The sequence below is a fragment of the Heloderma suspectum genome, chromosome 3 (assembly GCF_057233095.1).
Source record: "Heloderma suspectum isolate Gila_16-S chromosome 3, 16-S_ref, whole genome shotgun sequence".
Lineage (NCBI taxonomy): Eukaryota > Metazoa > Chordata > Lepidosauria > Squamata > Helodermatidae > Heloderma > Heloderma suspectum.
Genome location: NC_139460.1, coordinates 280,474,039 through 280,491,650, shown reverse-complemented (window position 1 = coordinate 280,491,650; position 17,612 = coordinate 280,474,039). Strand labels below are relative to the sequence as shown.

At 42.2% G+C, this 17,612-nt stretch overlaps 1 protein-coding gene across 1 annotated transcript in view; it reads left to right on the top strand.

Annotated features, from left to right (window-relative positions):
- The first annotated feature begins 2,706 nt into the window (after positions 1–2,706).
- The window catches only part of EPHA4 (EPH receptor A4), a 186,579-nt gene continuing 171,673 nt past the window's right edge, over positions 2,707–17,612 (top strand). Inside the window, exons 1-3 of the mRNA XM_084847095.1 lie at positions 2,707–2,797; positions 6,121–6,188; positions 11,426–12,089. Coding sequence (XP_084703221.1) covers positions 2,707–2,797; positions 6,121–6,188; positions 11,426–12,089 — 823 coding nt within the window. The remainder of the gene's footprint in view (positions 2,798–6,120; positions 6,189–11,425; positions 12,090–17,612) is intronic.

The window sequence follows — 17,612 nt, the reverse complement described above, 5'->3', positions numbered from 1 at the left end:
CAGGCCCTTTGTCAGTTAATGTCAGGCATATGGATCTGTCCCTAGAAAGAGAATTAACACAACCATTAAAAAAAAAAAAAAGGGAACATGCAGAAACCAGAAGCAGAATCTGCTGTATTTTTGGACACTCCATTGCTGATCACAAGGCTGCATTATTTTATCAGAAAAATAAAATTAAAAAATATATTTGGAATGGGAAATGTCAGCTTTCACAAATTTGTTGTTTCTTAGTGCGTGAAATGGAATATCGTAATAGAATCCTAGGGTTGGAAGGGGCCTACAAGACCATCAGGTCCAACCCCCTGCTCAATGCAGGAAGCCTGATTCCCAGGCGGTCTCCCATCCAAGTACTAACCAGGGCTGACCCTGCTTAGCTGCCAAGATCAGACGAGATCAGGCGCACCCAGCCCTTTGCTCGTGTCCTATAATATATATGGGTTGTGGGTTTTGTTGTTCTCTCTCCAAAAAATATACTTTACCAAAGAGAATATTACAGCCTAAAAATTATGGTATGTTTGTTTATCTTTCATTCTGACCTTGCTATTTTGGTTGTGTGTGTGTGTTTTTACATGTACATCTTGCCACTTATTTAGTTCATTTACAGTGCAATCTATGCGTGCCTACTCAGATGTAAGTTCCATTGAGTACAATGGGATAGATTTACTCCCAGGTAAGTGTCTATAGGGTTGCAGCCTAAACATATTTAAGGAAGGGTGCGTCCTGCAAAGCCTTACGTTACCAGAAACCAGTTAGGTCCTAATGTGTCACAGCACTCCTTGTCTTAATCTCTGGAGGCAAGGAAGGTCTAAAAGGAACAGGCAAATGCGCTTGCGAAGGTATATTATGTACGGAGCCTTTCAATTATAGGTGATAGGAGCGCGCGGGGGGGGGGGAATTGAACAAACACCTCCAATTTTTTACCTTGTCACATTGACGTCTTTGTCCACTGTTTCTTCGCAAAGCGGCAGCCCACGAGGTGGCGGTGTTGGTTTATGTTGGAAATGCGCGCTCGCTCGCTCCCCCCCCCCCCCCGAAATGCGCCGAGATTCCTTACCCTTCTCTTCCCCTTTTTGTGGTCCCAGCCCTGGAACACAGCCTGGGAGAAGGAAAAGGCCGACTTTCTTATCCGCTCAGGGGAAAAGCAAAGCAAAAGAAGGCACGATGGTGAGCTACTGGGCTGTTTGCCTGCATCCTCCCGGGCTTCGCGGACTTTTGCCTGCGATTAGTCGTGGAGTAGGTAATAGAACAGATCAGACGATGCACTGCCTTTAGGAGCTCCAGTTTGAGCCGTGGGAATTTGCTTGAAAAGTGGGAAAGAGCCCCAGTTGGGGGAATCGTGCGCTCCCTCCGCAGCCGACTGACTCATCCAACGCCTGCAGGTAGCAGGAGGGTTTGGGGATCTCTCGAAGGAATCCTCTCCAAAGAGATCTGTCTGGATGTTGCGGATTTGGCAAGCAAAACGAGATCACCATTCCGCATATTGTTATTATTTTCACGATTCCCCCTCAGTCCACAGAAAAGGAGAAGGGCGGAATGGCTTTTCAAGGACCTGGCTTCTCATTTCCCATCGTCCTGCACATTTCTCAAAAGTCCTTCCCGTTCCTTTGGATCACACCGCATGGGCTGCCCAATGTATGTCGATTTAAATAAATAAATAAATAAATAAATAAATAAATAAATAAATAAGCTGGATTAAATGACGAGCCGATTAAAATAGTCGACCTTGTCGACAGGCTCTACGAAGAACAACTTATCTTCGGTGCTTTCTTACGAACGATCACGAATAAAGACATGAGTTCAGAAAGGACGGAAGAAGGTATGATTTTTTTTTTTTTTTTAACCCAACATACATGCAATAATCCATTCACCTCTTCCCTTCCTACAAGCCCTTATCCCACCTTCTGGCTATTACGGGGCATCTTTTACCGAAGGGTCAGCTTGGAAAAACGGATCGTGATCTAACCCAGATTCAAATCGAATTAAACCGTGCGCACCAAGCAAGCGGGCGCCACTCGCGCAATTATTCCCCAGTCTTCATAATATCTCTCATTCAAGACGGGTAATAATGATAAAATAATAATAATAATAATAATAATAATAAAAATAAAAATAACAACAACCCAATAAAAAAGTTGTTTGTGTTTATTATTATGAGTCTCCCTTTTAAACTCGTGAGGTGGGATAGACAGAGAGAGATCGCGAATTTAATTGTATCGAAGAAACCTTGGCTCATCGCTTCCTTCCTCTCGTTAGCTCTCTCTCGTTAGCCCTAACAGACCCGCGCGGGGTGGGGACTGGGGAATTAATTCATGAACAGGGAGCGTCGCGCAGCGCCAAGCCGGAGGCAGGCAGAGCCTCCTCCAATTAAACCCGGCACGAGACCCATCGGGGAAGGAGCGGCGGAGCGCAGCCCCGTCGCCAGCCACTTTCGCCCCGTCCGGGGGAGCTCGCCGGCGAAGTGGCGGGCGAGGGAGAGGAGGCGCGGAGCGAGCCGCGAGTGGGCGCGTCTTTCGGGGAACAGGGCGGGCGGAGGCGGGGCGGGCCCGGCCAGCGGCCCCTCCGACAGGCGCACGGCGTTGATGGACGCCCGGACGTCACGGGCCCTCCCCGCCCCCTTGGCAATGTCTACAGCCTGCTGCACTCCTAATTTAAGCATTTATTCCACTGGGATAGAGGAGTCTGGAGCAGCGCTGGCACCAAAAAACCATGGCTGGGATTGTATATTTCGCCGTCTTTTCGCTTCTCTTTGGGATTTGCGAGGGGGTCACTGGCTCTCGGATATACCCGGCCAATGAAGGTGAGTGTGGAGGGGAGGGGAGGGGAGGGGAGGGGTGTCCCGGTCCGGCCCGGCCCGCAGCTCTCCCCTCCTTTCTCTGGGACCTGGAGCCCGTGTGGTTTGGGTCCGCCGCTGCTTCGCCCGCTCTCTTTTTGCCACCACGAGTGCTGGTGGTCGGGATGCTGGGCCGGCGCCGCGCCGGGCAACTTGTGCGGGCAGGACATAAAGTTCGACCCGTCCGCCTGCAGAAGGGGCGGGCGGGCGATTCCGCGGCGGGCTGCCTGCAGTCAGGCTGCTGGAGAGCCGGCGAGCGCCGAAGCGGGGAGCCTTTGCGAGGGGCTTTCAGGAGGCGCTTCGCCCCTCATCCAGGCTCCCTCTCGCTCGGCTACGTCGCCTCCCCTCCCCCTCCTCCAGCCCCTCGATGGGGAGGCGAAAGTTTGGAGCAGCGGGGCCGGCCGGCCGGCCGGCTCGCGCCACGCTGCCTGCCGGAGGAGCTGGATTTGCCGCAGACGTGACAGCGCTGCGCTCGGCCAACCCCCGTGCGCGCGGCGGCGGCGGCGGCGCAAAAGCGCGCGGGAGCTTGACCTGGATTTCCGCGGCGAGAGCCGTGGAGCCAGCCGGGCGGTGCGAGGGCGCTGCTGGGCGCGAGGAAAAGAGCCCCCCTGCGCCCATGGGGCCGGGGGGTGGGAGGCGACCCGCTTGGATTTTTTTTGGGAAAAAAATACTATTCCAGACCGGAGCCCTAAAGTTCGAAGCAGTCCTCCCCCGCGCGCGGCCCCGGAGCGGGACTCCGTCTCCGTGTCCGCTCGCAGTTCCTCTTCCACCGCCTGGCTTGCTGCTGCTGCTGCCGCTGCTCCATTCAGCGGCCGGGGCTATGGACTGGGCGCTTTCCTTACTGCCCTTCTTGAAGAGGCGGTGGGGAAAGCAAGCAAGACCGGCAAACTGGCCTTGTTGTTCGCGAGCCTGATGTTGCATAACCGGGGACACGCGCGCGCGCACACACACTTCTTACTCGACTACCTGTCTAGCTGTGCACCACTATCTAGGTAGCCTCTGCCTATTCATAAACCAGCGTGACAGGAAAGGGTGTGTGTCTGCGCGCACCTGAGCGGCCCCCTTCTCTCCCCCCCACCCGCTTGTGGGTGTTCGTGCGAATGAGAGATGCCCCCCCCCGGGGGGGGGTTGTCCGTCTGTTCGTCATTTGGCCCTTAGACTCCTCTCGTGCAACCTGGTCATGTTATAATGTGAGAGGCCTGAAAAAATCACCTGGCACCTAAGACAAATGCAAGCAAGGAGGAGCTTAAGCTTGAAACTGAGAAGCAAAGATTTTTGCAAATTCATTTGCCACCGACTGGCCTCAGGCTGAGGGATCTGGCCCCTCTTGCTTTGCTTTGCTTTGCATTATTTTCTTCTTCATCAGTTGAGCCACATGTCTTCCCCTTTGATTGGCCTCATTTGTCTATTTTAGGTTGATCTCAAAGGTTATAGTATCGTCCTCTAGGGTGCAAAAATGGGCTAGTTTGAAAAGACTCTCTCTCTCCCCTCCCCCTTTTTACAAAATAGATCCTGTTTAGTAGTTCTTGATGTTGTGAACCAACGTTTGGCACAAAGATCACAAATTTTCTTCACTGGCTGAAGTGAAGCAAACTGAATAATACAGCTGCTCCATTCCAAAAGGATATCCCACTTACTTATAGTTTAAAACCCATATTTATGATGTATTTAGAAACTGCGGTTTTGTAGACTTACCCCTTGCACATCTCCCACCCCACCCCCCAGGCGGGGGAACCTAAGCAGCTGAGATTTTATTGAATCTGGCTTAGCATCCTTTAAGTTAAATCTACGCCAGGGGAGCCATTTTTCACTCTTTACACACCCCCAGCTCTTGTTCCTGTTAAAGATGGAACCTCAGGAGGTACAGAGAATGCAGTGGTGGGCCTTAGGACAAGCTGTTCAGCCTGTATTTCCCCCCCTCTTCCCCCTGCTTTGTTTCCTATAGAACGATCTCCCCTACTCTACTCATCTAGTCTCTCACACACCCCAAAAAGTTTTAAAAATTAAACAAACACTAAACCTGTTTTTCTTGTAAGTGTCATCAAGCACCCAGCAGGCGGGAAGGGAACACAACAGGCAGAGTTCAGTGTTTATTGTGGCAGTGATACACCCAAGTTGGTTTAAGTTATATGTCAAACCATATATTGTACCTGCTTTTGAAATTCACTGACATATTCCTAAGGGATGTACATTTCATAAGCAGAAGTGACAAATGATGTAAACAAGGACATTTGTTAGAAAGCAAATGAAATTGCTTTTCAGTCACCTATCTGAGGCTTATGTTAAATACAGCATTGTTACAGGTATATTGTTCACTTGTCCTTTCAGCCTTTTCCTCAACTTTGTACCTCAAATGCTGCAATCCTAAATATACTTATTAATGAGCAAGCCCTATAGAACACAGTGGGACTTCCTTCTGAGTAAATATGCCTTGTTCTGCATGGCTGCAATCTTATGCACACCCATGGAGTAAATCCCATTGAGCGCAGTGGGACTTCCTTCTGATTAATCATACATCAGATTGTGCTTTACATAATCACTGCTAGGATTTTACCAATAGCAATATTTCTGTCTTCACTTAATTTCTTTAAAAATGCAAACTGACCCAATTTGGGTGCAAGTGTTAAAATGGCCAGGAAAATTGCCTTTGGAACATGTTCTGAAGTTGTGTGGCACAGGGATTCAGAAAATGTGCTGTGAGTTGACAAGTCCTGAGTTCAAATCTCACTTTAGCCACAGAATTACTAGGTGGCCTTAGGTTTTATGGCTCGACCCCTTATCAGTAGTATTTGTAATATAGGGATATTAAAACTGGCTGATCCTGTAGGAGTGTTGTAAAGGTTCCTGAGATATGTAAAACACTTTGAACACTCTGGAAATAGACTATATAGATGTTGGCCCCAATCCATAAAAGTTAGTTGCAATTAAGTAACAAGCTAGTTGCGCATACATGAACTCTTATTCATTTCAGGGAGATTTAAACATTTATTCAAAAGTAAGTCCTATTGAGTTTAGTGGGACTTACTTCTGATTAGATGAGCATGGGATTGTGCTGCAACTTTATCTGGATCAGGCCATTAGCGTGTGTGTGTGTGTGTGTGTGTTCGGATTTACAATTAAATCCATGTTTGTATTGGCATTAATGGAAACAAAGTTTTGATTTAAATCTCAGTTGAACAGGATCTTCCTTCAGATGTGTGGGAAAAGTCAGGTAATTTTTTTTTTTTTTTGAAGACTCAACCTGAGTTTCAGTAAGTGAAACATAATTATGTTTTTTCACCTTTTTGCAGTTACCTTATTGGATTCCAGATCAGTTCAGGGAGAGCTTGGGTGGATAGCGAGCCCACTGGAAGGAGGGGTAAGTTGAATCTCTGTCTAATCATAAAGGCAAAAGGCAATGATTACTAAGTTTGTAGTGAATTCTAATGCCTTGATTCATCATCGATTGTTGAGAGAAGGTCAGATTTCTTCCTTGGCCTATGATGCAAATTACCCTTTGTTGGAGAAATCTAATACTCCCCATGAATTGCTCTGTCGTGAAAGAACCATAAAGTGTGGAAAGAGACCTCTAGAATCAGGAGTTTAGCATGTTTGTTCAGAAGTAAATCCTATTTAGTTCAATAAGATTTACTTTCTTGTAAGTGAGCTTTTAGATTGCACTCTTACAGCATAATCATCTCCATGCTTACTCAGAAGTAAGAGTCCCACTTACTTCATTGGGCCTTACTCCAAGGTAAGTGTGCATAGGGTTGCAGCCCGAGGCACATATATTATAACTACAGCACCTAGAGAAACTGTATCATGGTGATCAAATGGAAATCCACACCTATTTCTTCCCAGTAATTTTTATAACAATCTTTATTGCTTTATGTGAATACTGTATCAAAAGCCCAAGAATCTGGTTTTATTACACACAGATTACACAATTATATACCATTTCACAGTGGCAGTGGGGATTCTGTATAATTTCAAAAAATCTACTTGAATATTTTAATAGGGTTACATTTAAAATAACTGCTCTCCAGTTTTCAGATGAGGGGGTGGAGGGGATTAGTGGATACCTAAAACAATCCCAAAGATGTGAAGTCACAGTCATTTAATAGATTTATCTCCTAGTGAGTGAAAACACACGCTCTGAGTTGATATTCTAGTTCACAAGGTTTCCTCTCTCTCTTTTTTTTTTTTTTAACATCTGTCAAAATCTCTGCTTTTGGGGGGTGGTAGTGTATTGCACAAAGAGAAACAGAACAAGAGCTTGGCCTAATCCATTGGTGAATGGTGAATGTTTAACACATTTGCAGATTTAGATGCTGGGAGAGAACGGAATCTGGGCTTAGTCAGCTATATGCAGACCTTCACTCCTAATTTATCAAAGGATTTGTAGAGAAATAGCATGCAGCCAGGCCACAGTGGTGCTGAGGAACTGCTGAGTAGACCATAATTCTTATTGTATATATTAGGTAACTAAGAGTACCCAGCGTGTCAGAGGATCAAGAATTTTATTAATTAAGTAAAACATAACCTTATTTTCACTGCCGCACACATAGGGTGAATATTAAGACCAATTTCAGAGGGATAAATGCCAACAATGCAAATGGTAGTCCCACAACATTTAAATACACTCAAATCCCTTTAAAATTAAATGGAAACCTTTTCCTACTGTGCTTAAGGACATACAACTCATGCCTAATTCCAAATAATTAGAAATCAAAGTCTTGAAACATTACCAGATATATAAAAACAAAAGAAGATTCCTTCAATGTATTAATGAAATATACTGTAGTTTAACATTACTTGGTCCTGTAATTAAAGAAAAGGGCGGGGGTGGGGAATAGTGGCAAATGGAAGGAATGTGAGGCTGTTTATTTAGTGATGCATTATGCATAAGCTCTGAATTAGCCCTATCATGGGAAAATTGGGTATTGTCCTGCCTCTATTGTTGCTCTGCCTGAACTTGACTGCAGTCAAGTTGTGCTCCTCCTATGCCCACTATGCTGTCCCTAGAACCATTTTTTTTCCAAGAAAGAGGGAATGATTGGCAGGCCTCTGGCGGTGCAGACAGCACACATTCACTGCTGATTGCAGGCAATTGCCCTCATCTTTTGACAGTGGAGAAAGGTACAGCTTTATCTCAGTGAGAGTCAGGCATCCCAGTTAATCCTATACCCTGGAAAGGTCAATGAATTAGTCTTTCTTTCGGTGCACCCAAGGGCAACCCTTCTGTAGACTCAAATATCTTCATTTTAAATACATCAGTAATCTAATGGATCAGCAGAGGAAATCATGATGTTAATGATAACTTGCTAGGTGTGCACGTTTACACACATGTGTAGGAATGATTGACTTACATCATAAAACTTATGTTTGATGAGAAATGTAGTATGCTTATATATGATTAGTTTTGCAAAGTGCATGTGCTCTTTAAAGTTAGCAGTGAAAGATTCAAGAGGGCACTGCCTTTTCAAGTGTATTTGCATGAATGCTTGGAAAGCTCTTTTTTTTTAAGCTTCATATGCTGCAGATTTCTTTCAAAGCTTTGGAGAAAGAATGCTCCTTCCTTCCTCTCCCACCTTTCCTCCCTCTCTCTCCCAGCTCCTCTCCCTTCAAGAACAGCCAAAGATGTATCCTTCAAAGATGATCTCTGCTTCCTTTTATACTGAGTGTAGCTCACTGTATGTTGCAAAGTCCCCGTTTTTATAGATCCAGAACAGGTCATTCCTGAAGTGTGAAGTATTTTATGCATTAATATGAGACGTTGGAGATAAAAATAGGCCACTTTACCAGTGAATAGAGCTATTACTAAATCCATAGTAGCCCTAGAGAAATGGATGTGTTATGTTATAAATTTAATTAATGACTTGCCTTTAAAATTTGCAGTTGAAAGAAAATGTTGGGTCTGGTATACTTTACTGTGGATTGTTAAACCATAGGAAGGGGTGCTTTAAAAAGCTGAAGAGCAAAAAATAATGAAAAATAAATATATGTTTTTTAAAGCATTTGTCTTTGACCACACATTTGGTGTTGTTTATCATAATTTATAATGGCTGGAAATGTGTGATGTTTTATTGTGTTCAGCTGTTTGGCTCTAATACTGAGATAAATATCTAATTAAAACAAACAAACAACAAAAATCAAAAGGAAGGAAGTCAGAACCAAACTTGTGAGGAATTTTCTAGAGAGACCCACTGAATGTAGTCCTGGTCTTTTCATAGACTTCAATAGGCTTTGGAGCCAACCCGCTAATGTGACTTGTCTTTTCTGTAAACATGCAAAAGGAAATTCCACTGACAATCCTTATTTCCCTCTCCTCTTCCCTCCTTGCCCTTGCACAGACTATAGGATGATCGAATGAAAAATGATGGATCATAAAGGGCAGGATTGTAAAACAATACTCATTTCATGCCAGTTGTAAATTAAAGAATTCTGTTGCTCAGATCATGTTAGCATTTTACATTGATAGATGGCTTTCCAGTTTTCCCTGGTATAGGTGACACAGTTTGACACAATGAGTATTGATTCATCCCCTCCCTTCTTTTTTAAACTCACAAATATCTTTAGGCAATAACTCAAATATTATCCTCTCGACTCTGGTGACTGTTGGTGTTAACTACCACAGGCCTATAAACAGGTCCAGCTATCCTAAATACATTTAAAACTAAACAGCTGTTTAATGGGTTTGAACAGAATATGTTAAAGTGTAGGTTGACTCCTATAATATCCATTTTCACAAGCATATTCATTCCTAGGAAGCCCTGGGAGGTTACATTATAACCTTATTTGATTTTCCCCCCATGTGCTTCATTGTACAGGCTGGAATTTCAGAGTTTAGCTATTGCTTTGCATAAATGGGGGTGGAGGCGGGGGAAGGGAATGTGCCCCCTCCCTACTGTTGAGCTTTAATTCAGCAGAACGGTTCTTCCTCTTCCAAAAGATGAGACAGAAAAGGCCACAGCAGTAGTTTTCTTTTCTGTATCATGTGATTAACATAATCTCATTTAACATTTTTCAAAGCTTTTATTGACCACTTCCACTCTTCTTTTTCTTTTATGATGTGTTCATCACACTCCTGCTGGAACACTGCATGACAATGTAGAATCAAATTCATTCTTAATTGATGCTTCGTTTTTGGACTAGTTGAGTGTGGGGTGTGTGTTTATGTATCTGTATATTATATTATATTAATTCATTTTTAACAGCCCAGAATTTAAAGAGAAGAATCAGCACACACTTCAGGTAGACAATACAGGTCTCTAAGACATAGCATGTCCATTACGCCATTAGTATTCTTCAAGAATATAAACCGTCTTGTCCTGAGGTGTCTGAAGGTAGAATGGGTTGAAACAGTACTAGTGGTATAAACTAGACAAATTTAGGTCTGCTTAAATTCCACTTAGATAATTTAAGGGTGGTGCCTATATATAATATCCTTTGGCTTGAGAGAACAACGCCTTAACTGTTGCTATGGCTTAAAAATGGGATTCAGTTATTGCATATCACTTTCCATATGTTTCACTTTCCATGGCTGCTACAATAGATGAGGCCTGCACTCAGCCAATGCCGTGGATAACGTAACAAATATTAGTTGACAACAAATTGTGTGCTGTAGCTGCTCCAAAGGTGATGGTAGAATAGGTGAAAAAGGCTGAAGCTGACAATGAGGAGTAGCTCTGGAAAGGCCACAGGGACAGTGAACTGGTTCAGTGTAATAGCTAGTGTGTGAATTGTGGAAGACCCTGGTTCACCTTTGCTATAAACTCACTAGGCGTCCTTAGGCATAGTGCCATTTTCTCAGCCACAGCCCCTTCCTTTCCACATTTGTAATTATGGATAATAATACTGGTCTATATTTCAGGGCTGTTGTATGGGCTACTGAGGTAGGAAGATCAGATGAAGCTTCTTTATGTTGAGTTAGATCACTGGTCCAACTAGTTCAGTATTTTCTATGTTGACAGGCAGGGGTCTTTCTCGGCCCTACCACAAAATGTTGGGCACTGAACCTAGGGCCTATTTCATGCAAAGCACGTGCTCTACCACTGAGCTATGACCCCTACCTGCCACAGACAATGGGTGCAAAGTCCTTTGAACACCCAGAAATTGTATATTAAAAGCTGTTTTTACAGTGACTGGATTGACATAAATGGGTATTAAGATGATCTGGTTCTTCTTTCCTTTTCTGTCATTGATGGTGTGTACAACCCTAGGCAAGTTTCTGAATCTCCTCACTGCATCTTGCTTAAACATCTATATACAGTTTTATAAGATTCTTACTAGCAAGGTCTGATCTATTCAGATCATGTTATACAGAAGATAACAAGGAGAATTGTTGGCAAATAGGAATTTTCTTTGAGTCATCTCAGAAATGCCATTTCTCTGAGATCTTAAACTAGGCTGCTTTTGAAATCTTATTTCCGCCTAGTATATGGCTTGATTTCACTGCAATGTTCAACCCATACTATGTGGCTTGAAATTAATGGCTTTTGTGTAAGGAGGCATAAATGAAACCAACTGGGGGATAGGAATTGAGTTCTTGGGTGAAGGTTTGATTGTACTTTTCACACTACCACATTTCACATTTATCACTTTGATTCTTCACAGTGGGAGGAAGTGAGCATTATGGATGAGAAAAATACTCCAATCCGCACGTATCAAGTCTGCAATGTGATGGAGCCAAGTCAGAACAATTGGTTACGAACTGATTGGATTCCCCGCGAAGGGGCTCAGAGAGTTTATATTGAAATCAAGTTCACACTAAGAGACTGCAACAGCTTGCCAGGTGTCATGGGGACTTGCAAAGAGACTTTTAACCTCTACTACTATGAGTCAAGCAATGATAAGGAGCGCTTTATTAGGGAGAGCCAGTTTGCCAAGATTGACACTATTGCGGCTGATGAGAGCTTCACTCAGGTGGACATTGGCGACAGGATCATGAAACTCAACACAGAGATACGTGACGTGGGACCATTGAGCAAGAAAGGATTTTATCTGGCTTTCCAGGATGTAGGGGCTTGCATTGCCTTGGTGTCTGTCCGTGTTTTTTACAAGAAGTGTCCGCTGACAGTCCGTAACTTGGCTCAGTTTCCAGACACAATCACTGGGGCTGATACGTCTTCTCTGGTGGAAGTTCGTGGTTCATGTGTCAACAATTCAGAAGAGAAGGATGTGCCAAAAATGTACTGTGGGGCAGATGGTGAATGGCTGGTACCCATTGGCAACTGCCTATGCAATGCTGGGTATGAAGAGCATAATGGAGAATGCCAAGGTAGGGCCCACTGCATTGTACAGTTCATTAGGGGTTGGTGTATATAATTCAATCAGAGATGAGAGTAAATGGAATAAAGCCAGTAATTAGTAGTCCCTGTGGGATGCAATGGGGCCGAGAGGTCTAATGAGGAAGTCCACTAGTTCCAGGTGGCAGGGCTAAAAAGTGTATAATACTGACAGAACAAGTGGCACCACTATAATCAACAGAAGGCAAAACACATTTGCCATCAAAGGGTAGATTGGAACTGGCTTGCATCTCGCCACTCACATTTGGATGACTATGTATCTAAGCCATCATTATTTAAAGTGACAGGATGTCTTTTTCTTCCACTTAATTTTTAAGTAAAGTTTAAGTGTGTGTCATGACAAGAGCATTTTAGCCAAAATAACAAATTTAGCAGCAAAAAACTTCTCCATGGCAGGGGGCAGAAGCTGCTTTTTTTTTTCTTTTAGGCCCTTGAGTAACTTTTTAGTGTCTCGTTTGTGATTTTTTTTTTGCACTAAATAATCCTTGAATACGTGACATGTCTGCTTTTGCGAAATATTTTTATTTCCCAGAAAGTCTGCATTGTTTCCTTTACAAAGGAGAGTGCTAGGAGAGTCTAAGTAATGCAAGAAGTCATCTGTTTGCCCCCTCCTTTCCCTATCCTCTGCAAAATTAGGGATTAAGGTTCCCATAAAAGGCAGCTTATCTTAAAGAAAAGAAAAGAAGAAAAAAGATTTAAATCGCCTTTGTGAGCCCCTGTGATTTTTAGTTATACATTATCATGATTTTATAAGTAGACTATTACTGATTATGAACTTGATTACCCCTTTAGTAAAATGTTCAGGATCAATCTCTAGTGGCTTTTTTGACAAATGAATGGCGCTTTGTACATATTGCTAAAATGAAGAGACTGAATTGGAACTAGCAATGCTTAGTCTGATGCATTTTAATTGCCCTGTGCTAAGGCTAATGATGGAATCACTTTTTAAAAAATAACCGATGAGAGAGATGTAGGACAAAGCAGATTATTTCCCCTCCTGCAAAACAGGTATAAAATGACAGCGTCCTCCCACCCCAAAAGAACATTCTACTGAAATTGTTTTATATGATCATTTACGAGCAATGCTGAAGTTCATTATTATGCATTGAAATAAAGAGTTGAAATTGAAATAAAGAGTTGGCAGAAGGCAGCTCTGAGAACACACATCTTCCTTTGCTATCATATTTTCATCAGATATGTGCATGTCATTGGGGGAAGGGTGGTCTGAGCCTATTTTATTGGCAACACAATTATGAAGGGTTGGAGTGAGAATTGAAAAATGAATAGCATAATGACAGGGCACCATGTCTAGAGTAAATTATTCTGTCTCTTGGAGTGGGCAGGCGCTTAGAAACCTTTGCATGTCAAGAACAAATAAATTGCTACCAACATGCAAATGTCATGCTGAACTGATGGTTTTAAGGAGACTGTCAGTATCGAGGAGGATTTTTTTTTTAATTATTACTCTTTTTCCGTAGTTTGTAAGCCACAATTATTGACAGAGTTTCATTGTTATATGGTTGGATTATGGAGAAACGGGGATAAAATTAGAACATTGCCTGTTGCAAAGAGATTACTTTCCAATCCGCTAAAGGGGGTGTTAGGGCAGTATTGGCTAACCCTGATTGATGCGGAATTAAAACACTCCTTAGTCAATGACCCACACATTATTATCTAATCAAATGTCAACAGAGTGTTGTGTGGAAGAAGTCACTTGTGATGTTTTAGGAGCAGGAAGTACAGCATAGGCAGTTAAAAGAATAAAGCAGTAGATGGCTGAAATCAATACTTTTAGAGAAAGTACCTGGAATCTCTCTGTTAAGCTTTACTGGACTTACAAAAACCGATTATTCTCACCTCAAGTTAATGACAAATCCTGATGAGATCATATATAAAAGGAAGAAAGAAACCTTTTGTCTTTTGTGCCTCCCATATTAAAACCATCCCATTAAAATTCCTTGAAGAGAATGCAGGCCAGTAAGCAATCTTAAATTGTTAAAAGTTGGTTCATCAGTTGTTTGTGGTTTCCTTGTAAAATGTTATACCTCCCTCTAATTCCATGACAAAACTTTTATGCATGCGTGCACACACACGCACACATGCTATTCCCAAAGCCCCGGCTTTACTAGGAATTAGTTCTTAATCATGGCATTTGCTGTGAATCCAAAGCACGTTCCTTGTTAGTGTGCAGGTGAAGCAGATGACCTGAGATTTGGATACTCTTGAAGAAGCTTAGCTTGTTTGGGTTGTTTTTTTTTTTTTTTGGCTATCTTTATGGCTCAGCAAATGTGCTGCCCTCATGACTTTTGTAAAAAAACAAACAAAAAAAAAACAACCCAAATATGGTGGGTGGAAGGAAAGTGTTATTGTGGAACTGGAAGGGAAGCATAAGAGAAGAAAGCCATCTCAAGTCCACAAAAGTTTATAAAAGGACACCAACTTCGGACCAGAGGATTGTGAAAAGGGTCCAGGCAAGTGTTTTCCACTGTGCTGCCTGTGGCAGGACAAATGCAAGAGGAGGTCGGGGGTCATCCACTTCCTCATCCATCTTCCTCCTGTGATCCTGAGGTCAGACTTAAGATTGATTAAGATCTTAAAAAGCACCACAAAGGTTTGGTGGGCAAAAATGGGCAGGGCAGATGACAGGGCAGAGGGTACCCCTGTTGTTCGGAGACTGAACACTGCTCATCTGCTGGAGCCTTTAGAACCTTGGGAGCAAATGACATTTCCTCTAGGCTGTCTTTCCTCCAGCCGTGTATGCAAATTTCGTTTTTAAAAAAGAAGGCATGTTGCGTCTACCAGGTGATGCCTGGATTGCCCCTACAAAGCAGCTGCAAGTTCATTCAGCCTCTTAATCTTAAATAACACTTTCTGAAATGGAGGGGTGGGTTGTTGTTTTTTTTCCCTTTCCCTCCTTTTCTGCTCTGCCTCTTGGTGAAACAACTGAGTGTTAAGTAAGAAGAATGTGTGATTAGGGTTAACTGAAGCTTGAACTTGCTGAGTGGTTGGAGTGAAGGAAAATTATTCTGTTGAGACTTTGCAGTGGTCACAAAAGGGCAGGGGAACAGAAATAAGCAGGATTCCAAATTTTTCCTGTATATACAATCTCTTACAAGCTTCCATGCTGGAAATGTTTAACGTTTCGAGGCTGTTCCCTCTGTTGGTTGAAAGTATTTCTACAGTTTCAAACAGAAGAAACAGAGATGTACACTTGATTTTGCTACTAGCTTTGTGTTTTGGAAAGAAAAAATCCATGGAAAATATTATTAATGAAACATGAAATTACCTTATCTTTGAGACGTATTTCAAGGCTAAGGTAATTACTGCTTTGAGACAAAATACCCATTGGCTGATGCTCCTTTTCTAAAATATATCATTGTGATTTAAATTGTTTTGTTACACATTAGCTCATTGTGGTTTTGATTTCTGTTAGCTAATTTCCTTATCAAAATAAGTAGATGTAATATATGGAAAAAGCAAATAAAGTGCTAAATCAAGCAAGTAATAGAATTTTAGTCCTCTGTAATTGTTGTGATGCTGTCTATGAAACTGGAAAGTTAAATTTTATGTATGCTATTTAATGTTGGTGCACCATAAAATCCAGATATTTTTTATTACAATTTGCATAAAGGTCCCAAGAGTTCAGCATTTCATATTTTTACATAATTCCTTGGTTATATGAATTCTGCCCAAGCCACTTGGCAGAAGGGTCCACAAGGTTTAAAATATAGCTTTGAAAACATCTTCCTATTGCCATTTTGGAATTTCCCTTCTACCTTTGATAACAGGATGCTTAAATCTCAATAATTTCCATGATATAAATAGCTGTATCTCTCTGGCTTTAAGGAACTCTTTTATTGTTTCAGGAGAGCAGGGTTTATTGTTTTTAAACAATAGATTATCACCTCTTTTTCCTTATTGACCAGTTTTAAAAATTTAAAGCCCTATTCTATGCGCATAAAAGCAATCTTAACCTGCAGTCCCTAATTTTACTGCTGTAGTTCTAATTGAGATCATGGGTATTGCTCATGATAACTTTGTAGATCACCCTTTGGATGAATCCAGAAAAGCAAAATGTTCCACATTATTTGATTTGCAAACTGGACTCTGGTTACTGTTGAAAGTGTGTGTGTGTGTGTGTGTCTGTGTAACAGTGCAATCCTCAAAAGTAAGCCCCACTGAGTTTAATGGAATATACTCCCAGGCAAGTCCCATTGAACTTAATGGGGCTTACTTTTGAGTATACAAGTACAGGATTGCACAGCAAAATACCAAACTTATTGATAAATTATGTGTGTGTAGAAAAAATCATTGTATTTTACCTTTACAAAGTAAAATTGATAGAAATTATGGAGTGCGTTACAGAGATTTGTTTAATCCAGATTAGCTGGATTCTGATTGTCCACTAAAATATTCCAGTTTTTCTCCCTTTAAATGTGAACTGTAGCAAACTCTGGGCTAGTCTTTACACAGGTTTATGAACAGTACATGGAACTTTCACAGTTAGTGTACAAACCTAAAATGAACATTCTAACTAGTAAGATTGGCCATAGACACATAGCATGGCTGTCCCTGGCTTATTTAACTATGTCTAATAGTATGGTCCACAGATCTTTATTATAGCTGTGAGGAGACACCATAAAGGAAGACTTCAGCCATCCCTTAGGTCTTTTGAATCTCTCTCTCCTTTATCCCTTCCTTGCTCGACTTTCAACTTGTGGGATCAAAATCTACTTTCATTTCATCTGATTATGCTTCCTCCTTTTGATATACTTTGTGGGAGCAGTGAGGTCACATAGTTTCATGAGCTGGAAATAATTAACACTTCCATGACTAAATGGTCACTTTATGAATATTCAGGATCTGCTTCACCCTCCCTGGGAAGCAAACATGTTGGTTTCGTTCTCATTACTCCCATTGGAGGCTGGAGAAGTTTCCTCTGTGAATGGAGGATTGTCAGCTGTCTGGCCAGTTTGCCTTTTGCATGCAGCAGATTCCTCATTTGCATATTTTGTATACACCCTCATGCAAAGTAGCCCACCCATTTCCCACTTTCACAAAGGAGATAAGCGCTTCCTTTGGAAAGTCACAAGGAGAAGCTCCTTCTATTTATCATGCAGATCCTAAAGTCTTGGATTTCATGCAAATCAATTCCGTTTTGATTTAAGTTCTTTGTTTAAGATAGGGAGTGTGATATTTGCACAGCATTTCTCTTTGTAGCTCAGTCTTTCCTCTGTATGAGTATGGTTTGATTGTCACCACACACAAAAAGCACAGGCTTGGGGCCCTCTTTCCTTATGGGAAAGAGCTGCCTACTGATGCATTACATAGCTGTTAAGTAAGGTATTTACACTTAGGTATGAACTTCCTCCTGTGTTTCAAAGTTTTTAAAATGAAAAAGTGACACTGGGTGCAATTCAACTTGGGTACGTTGCAGGGGAGGGGAGGGAATACCCTGATTTTCCATTGCAAATTAACACAAAGCTGCATTGCGT